At 59.5% G+C, this 7,077-nt stretch overlaps 1 protein-coding gene across 2 annotated transcripts; it reads left to right on the top strand.

The window, feature by feature from the left end:
* Positions 1–4,968: 4,968 nt before the first annotated feature.
* JUNB (JunB proto-oncogene, AP-1 transcription factor subunit) lies at positions 4,969–7,077 on the top strand. Of its 2 annotated transcripts, XM_043532750.1 has the most exons (2): positions 4,969–5,078; positions 5,508–7,077. In XM_043532750.1, the coding sequence occupies exon 2, from the start codon at positions 5,549–5,551 to the stop codon at positions 6,398–6,400; it is 852 nt and encodes a 283-aa protein (XP_043388685.1). In that variant the 5' UTR covers positions 4,969–5,078; positions 5,508–5,548; the 3' UTR covers positions 6,401–7,077. The 2 variants fall into 2 exon arrangements, with proteins under 2 accessions (XP_043388685.1, XP_007058263.1); XM_007058201.4 differs by having other exon boundaries at positions 4,970–7,077.

Here is a 7,077-nt window from a genome sequence, read left to right as displayed (position 1 = left end):
GGGGATGGGGGACCCCGTGAGCTGGGGTGTGTCTGGGAGCCTGGGCTTGGTGCCCAGCTGCAGCAGGTAGAGACGTGCCCCGGCGTGTGGGGGAGGTGGGGGAGGCGGGGGGGCACACCGGCTCCTTCCGCTGCCTTATATGGGCCTGAGTCACCCTCGGAGCAGCTCCGGGATGAGCATCCTCGTGCAAGCGGGGTGGGTGTGCAAGAGGCCGCGGAGGGGCGGGTGCGTGAGTACACGAGTGTCTCTGTGGACGGCTGGGCACAGCACAGGTGAGCGGCTCCATGTGGGCGTGTCCCCAAGCGTGCACCGGTGCGTGTGGATGTACATAGGAGTGTGTGCTGGTGTGCACACGCGTGTGCATGGGGCGTGTAAGTGCATGCGTGAAGGTGATCACGGGCACACGTGTGTATCTGTGCATTTCCATACGTGTGGCTGCGGGTTAACCCCCTTTCGCCTGGGGGGGGCCCAGCCCCTCCCCCTTCCCTTCGGAGGTGTACAGGAGCCTGGGCAGGGGCAGGAGGGCGCGGCCCGGCCCTGCCCGGGGACAAGTGGAGACAGGAAGCATCCGATTGTAAAGCTCCTCCTAGTGGCTTCAATATCACTCCTGCCCTGTGACCCCGAACCCACCTGCCCTGGCCCCTTCCCCGCAGACCCTCCTGACAGGCCCAGAGGAGGGAGTCCCTGGGGGAGGTTTGGAGCACTCTGCGCGGGGGGGGGGAGGGGGAAATCAGGCCATGTCTGACACCAGAAGCAGCAAATAAATCCAGGGCTCTGTCACTGGCTCTGGGAGGCTGGCTGGGAGTCAGGACTCCTGGGTTCTATCCCCAGCTCGGCCTCTCCTGCCTCAGTTTCCCCTCTGTAACATAGGGATAATAATACATGCAGGCTGGAGTGGGTAACCAATCTGGGATGAACTGGAACCAGCCTGAGACTTGGACAGGAGCCCCCCGCTGTGTCACCCATTCTTTCGCCCTAGCTCCAGCCTGCCTGTGCTCTGGGTCGGGGCCACATCCTGGCAGAGCTCCCAGCTGGGCGTGGGCACGGGCATGGCTCTCAGACTCTGCTCCCTGCTCCGTGCCTGGCTCTGCCATTGCCACTCCCTGATAACGGCCCAGCCCATCCTGCCACTTGGGGCTGTCTGCAAACCAAACCTGCCTGGGCTGTTTATTTCCTGTCCAAACAATCCCAGCAGCGAGGCCTCCTCTGGGCACGGCCCGCCCCTAGAGGGCACCGCCCAGGTGAGTGGATCCCCTGCATGATGGGCACCAAAGTGGATCCTTGGTCCTGTGAGCCCTGTGGGAGAAGCCAGAGTAGATCCCCGAGCAGAGCTGGGCCCAGAGAGGGTCATAATACTGTGTGGTCTCCTGCAGAGCAGATTTCCCTAGCCTTAACCCTAGGGAAGGGCCTGACGAGCCACACAAGCCCCACGCCAAAGTTGGCTGCATCCCAGCTCCAGATGAGGGATCCCTGTACAAACAGCCCCTGCGCCCCACCCCAGAGGTGGTTGCCTTTCAGTGTCTGTGATACAAACGGTACATCGCAGAGAGGAGCGTGGGAGTGAGCAGGTTTTAAGGAGAAGGTTGACCAGCCCCTGGGGGACCCGGCGCTGTCAGGGCTGTTCCTGTCACCCGCGAGCCCAGAGCACTTCCCAAACAAAGGCAGCAAAGGCCCTTTCCCACATGGGGAAGCTGAGGCACAGAGTGGAGAAGTGACTCACCTCACTTCACACTGTGAGTCAGTGGCAGGGCCAGGAATAGAACCCAGGAGTCCTGGCTCCCATGCTCTAACCCCTAGACCCCACTCTCTTCCCAAAACTGGGATTGGAAGCCAGGATCCTGCTCACCAGCATTACATCCTGTCAGGTCCTGCAGTACTGTCTGAGCTGTCGAGTACAACAGGTTAGTACTTTATTAAAACGCTGGACATACACACTCACATACTGTAGCATTGGGGTAAACACACAGGAGTGTATATGATCAGCAGTACCCCAGCCCGTAGTTAGAGCCCTGCAGGGCACTCCAGCGTATAGCGGAGATGAGCGTAACAAACTGCAGAGGGCTCGATTAGAATATTGGACGGTGCTGCGGTATATATTGAAGAATATTGGTGCACAGGAAAGTATCAGGTCCTGTAGTACGTTCTCAGCCTGCTGCTAGGTGCTGTAGCAGAGCTGGCAGAGTCCTGCAGTGTACCCCGCTCAGAGGCTGCAGTCTCTCCGCACACTGCCGAGTACTGCAGTGCACCCCGCTCTGAGGCTGCCGTCTCTCCGCACACTGCAGAGTACTGCAGTGCACCCCGCTCAGAGGCTGCCGTCGCCCCACACACTGCAGAGTACTGCAGTGCACACTGCTCAGCAACTGCCGTCTCTCCGCACACTGCCGAGTACTGCAGTGCACCCCGCTCAGAGGCTGCCGTCGCCCCACACACTGCAGGGTACTGCAGTGCACACTGCTCAGCAACTGCCATCTCTCCGCACACTGCTGAGTACTGCAGTGCACCCCGCTCAGAGGCTGCCGTCGCCCCACACACTGCTGAGTACTGCAGTGCACCCCGCTCAGAGGCTGCCATCGCCCCACACACTGCAGAGTACTGCAGTGCACCCCGCTCAGAGGCTGCCGTCTCTCCGCACACTGCAGAGTACTGCAGTGCACCCCGCTCAGAGGCTGCTGTCGCCCCACACACTGCAGGGTACTGCAGTGCACACTGCTCAGCAACTGCCATCTCTCCGCACACTGCCGAGTACTGCAGTGCACCCCGCTCAGAGGCTGCCGTCGCCCCACACACTGCTGAGTACTGCAGTGCACCCCGCTCAGAGGCTGCCATCTCTCCGCACACTGCCGAGTACTGCAGTGTACCCCGCTCAGAGGCTGCCGTCGCCCCACACACTGCTGAGTACTGCAGTGCACACTGCTCAGCAACTGCCATCTCTCCGCACACTGCCGAGTACTGCAGTGCACCCCGCTCAGAGGCTGCCGTCGCCCCACACACTGCAGAGTACTGCAGTGCACACTGCTCAGCAACTGCCATCTCTCCGCACACTGCCGAGTACTGCAGTGCACCCCGCTCAGAGGCCGCTGTCTGTTCTCCGCACACTGCTGAGTACTGCAGTGCACCCCGCTCAGAGGCCGCTGTCTGTTCTCCGCACACTGCTGAGTACTGCAGTGCACCCCGCTCAGAGGCTGCCATCTTTCCGCATGCTGCAGAGTAGTGCAGTGCGCCCCGCTCAGAGGCTGCTATCTGTTCTCTGCACACTGCAGAGTTCTGTCCCCCGGCCTGCTGGTGAGTGGGGTATTTACTGATCAGACACTGCAGCATTTAATCCGCCAGCCGGCCCAGCCGAGAGTAAGGGGCCCCTGCAGTCCTCAGGGGCCAGGGGCCCGGTGCTGGAGGAGGAGTCCCAGGGTGCTGCACTGACAGGCTGCTGCAGGATCGCCCATGACCTAAGGCCTCTCCCATCACACAAGCCAGGTCCCTGACCCACAGAGGGTGTGGTCCACACCCCACCCTACCTTCACCCCGGCACCCTGCCCCGTCTGGAGTGAGCTGGGCAAACAGGCGGTGGTTAAAGGCTTGCCAGCTCGGGATGGGCTCTTCCTGTGCTGGAGAGATGGAGCAGCTCCCCTCCCCTCTCCAGCTGGAGGAGTCAGTTCATGTGAAGGGGGGGATCCAGTCTAGCCACCTTCCCTATAGCTCCAGCTGCCCCCCCGCCCATAGGGCCCTGATCCCCCTCCCCAAGGGCCCCCCATAGGGTCCTGATCCCCATCCCCCCAGCCCATCCCCAGGTCCCACTCCAGGTTCTGTACCCCCTCCCCCCACATGATCATGGCTGAATTCACATGTGGGGGGGGGCACAGGGAGCAGGGTGGGGACCACAAGGGGGAGCTGTCTGGGCTAGCAGGGGGGCATTGTTGAGAGCCACACCCCCCCCCACGGCCCATCCCTTTTTAGGGGTGTCTGCCGGCAGATAGGGGGCCCCGGGGCTGGCGGGGAGGTCTTGGGTGAGTGTGTGCGGATGGAGGTCTTCAGGCATGCAAATGTTCACAAGTGTGTTTTGTCAGTGAGTTCATGTCTGTGCACACATGCAGGGGCCTGATGTGTGTGTGGTGTGTCTCTGAGTATGGCAGTGTGTGCGTCTCTGTGTTTCGACATGTGTGCATTGCTGTGTGCCTGGCTACGTTTCTTTGTGGTTGTGTGTTGCTGTGTCTGTATGTTTGTGTGTGTCTCTTATTGTGTGTGGTTGCGTGTCTATGTGTTGCTCTGTGTCTGTCTCTGTGAGCAGCTGTGTGTCTCTGTATGTTTGTGTGCTGCTGCTGTGTGGCTGTGTGTCTGTCTGTGTGGTTGTGTGTCTGTCTGTGTGTGGCTGTGTGGCTGTCTCTATGGCCGCATGTGTGTATGTGCGTGTCTGTCTATGTGTGTGTGTGCCGCTGTCTCGCTGGCTGTGTGTCTCTGTGTGGTTGTGTGTCCATATGGTTGGGTGTGTTGTTGTGTGTCTGTCTCTGTCTGTGGTTGTGTGTCTCTGTCCCTCTGTGCCTGGTTGTGTGTCCCTGCGTGTCTGTCTGTCTCTATGGCCGTTTCTGTGACTGTCCGGGGCTGCATGCCCATCTCTATGTGTGGTTGTGTGACCGTTCATTTGGGTGTGTTGTCGTGTCTCTGTGTGTGTGTGTCTCTGTGGACGTGTCTCTAGGTCTGTCTGGGGCTGCGTGCCCATCGATGTGTGTGGTTGTGTCAGGAGGTTCGGGTGTGTTGTTGTGGATCTGTGCGTGGGTGTGTGTCTGTCTGTCTCGGTCCGTCTCTCTGGCCCCGCCCCCTGTGACGCGCAGCCCGGCCCCGCGCCGCGCGGGCCCTTCCCAGCAGCCACGGGGCTGCCCGGCAGGCGGCGACGCGGCCACGCCCCGCGCGTGGGGCTCCGGCGCGGCCCAATGGCGGCGCGTTTCCGCCCGCCGGGCCCTATAAAGGCTCGCGCGGCGCCGCCAGCAGCTGACTCAGAAGGGGACAGAGCCGGAGCGCGATCGGAGCCGCCTGCTGCGCCCATCCCCGTAGCGCCGAGCCTAGCGCAGCCGCGGAGCCCCCGCCCGGTACGGTACCCGCCGCCTGTCGCTTCCCACGGGGCTAGAGAGCAGGGAGCCGGGCCGATCGCCCGCCACGCGTGGGGGCTGCGCTTGGGGAGAAGAGCCCGGCCGGGGACCCCCCCGCTACGCAGCCAGGAGGAAGAGGAGCGAGGGGGCGAGGAAGCGGGAGCGTTTCTGGAAGTGAAACCGAGTCGTGGACTGGTCTCCGGGCGCCCTGGGAGGGGAGTGTGTTGGATCTGCCTTAACCCCCCGGCCCTGCCCAGTGAAACCAGCTTTCCTGCCTCTGGGATCTGCACCCCCCTCTCCCTGGTGCCCCCTCTATCTGTCTAGGCCGGGGCGCTGTGTGCTGATCTGGGGTCGCGTGGCTGATGTGTACCAAAATGGAACAGCCGTTCTATCATGATGACTCCTTTCTTTCCGGCTACGGGCGTGCAGAGCTCAGCGGGCCCCCGGACTACAAGGCGCTGAAGCAGAACATGGCTGTCAACCTCTCCGAGCCCTACCGGGGCCTCAAGGCACAGCTGCACCTCCGGGGCCAGGCGGCCGAGGAAGGAGGCGCCTTCTACACCCCCGCCGGCCTTGCCGAGGCGGGGGCCAACTCTTCGCTCAAGCTGGCCTCGCCGGAGCTGGAGCGGCTCATCATCCAGAACAGCAATGGGGTGATCACCACCACGCCCACCCCGGGCCCCTATTTCTACCCCCGGGGGGCCACAGAGGAGCAGGAGGGCTTTGCCGACGGCTTTGTGAAGGCCCTGGACGACTTGCACAAAATGAACCACATGACCCCGCCCAACGTCTCCATCGGCGCAGCTGCCTCGGTGGCCAGCAGTGTCTACGGGGCCTCCCTCCATCAAGAGCCGCCCCCCGTCTACACCAACCTGACCAGCTACAACCCCGGCACAATGACCACCTCCTCCACCTACCCCACCGCCAATCTCAGCTACCTGCCCCAGACCCACGCCTATGGGGGTCACTCCTTGGCCACCTCTCTCCCGTCCAGGGTGCAGGTGTTCAAGGAAGAGCCTCAGACTGTACCAGATGTCCAGTCGCCCCCTGTGTCTCCCATCAACATGGAAGATCAGGAGAGGATCAAGGTGGAAAGGAAGCGGCTGAGGAACCGGCTGGCGGCTACCAAGTGCAGGAAGAGGAAGCTGGAAAGGATAGCCCGGCTGGAAGACAAAGTCAAGACGCTGAAGACTGAGAATGCGGGACTGTCCAACACGGCTAATGTCCTGAGAGATCAGGTGGCCCAACTCAAGCAGAAAGTCATGAATCACGTGAACAATGGTTGCCAGTTGCTTTTGACTGTTAAAATGCAATCCTTCTGAACCCCCCCCCCCCCCCCGAGCCCCATCTTATTTAAGAGACTTGCGTGTAACTGGACTCCCTGTTGGAAAGTTTACATGAACTTTAGCTGGACTTCTGTAGCGTTCTCATGAGTCGGACCAACCTCTGCATGCGACTTTGAAGATGATTCTCGGCCTCCTCCTGTTTGCTGATGGTTGTATTTTTATTTTATTTTTTTGGATGGGAGGGGGTTGTATTTTGCTCTCTGCTGGATTCAGAATATGTGCGTATTGACTAAAATTTATGTGTATATTGTGTGAGTGTATTTAAAAATGGAACAAACCAACAAACTTGTTGCATAGCTGGACAGTGCGGCAAGAGGTACTTTGGCGAGGAAACCATGTAATAAGGGAACTGTGTGTCTGAATTAAGGGGCCAGGACTTTCCTTAACTTAAAACTGAACAAACAAAAGAATCTGATACTTGACATTGACAGATAAGAGAAACTGAGTGCCACACCATAGAACTGCCTCGCCCATGAAAGGAAATATGGCTTATTTACTTTACTTTTTTGTGGTGTTTTTGTTTTGTTTTTTTTAAAACAAAAGTCCTTGAATTTGTTGTGTTTTTAAAAAGTTGATTGTATTTGTGTTTTTGACTTTATATTGACCTTTATTTAAGTTTAAAAAAAAAAAAAGTTCTCTGATCTCCTCTCTGA

Source organism: Chelonia mydas, chromosome 20 (assembly GCF_015237465.2).
Source record: "Chelonia mydas isolate rCheMyd1 chromosome 20, rCheMyd1.pri.v2, whole genome shotgun sequence".
NCBI classification, from domain to species: Eukaryota; Metazoa; Chordata; order Testudines; family Cheloniidae; genus Chelonia; species Chelonia mydas.
This window is presented reverse-complemented; position numbering and strand designations above follow the sequence as displayed.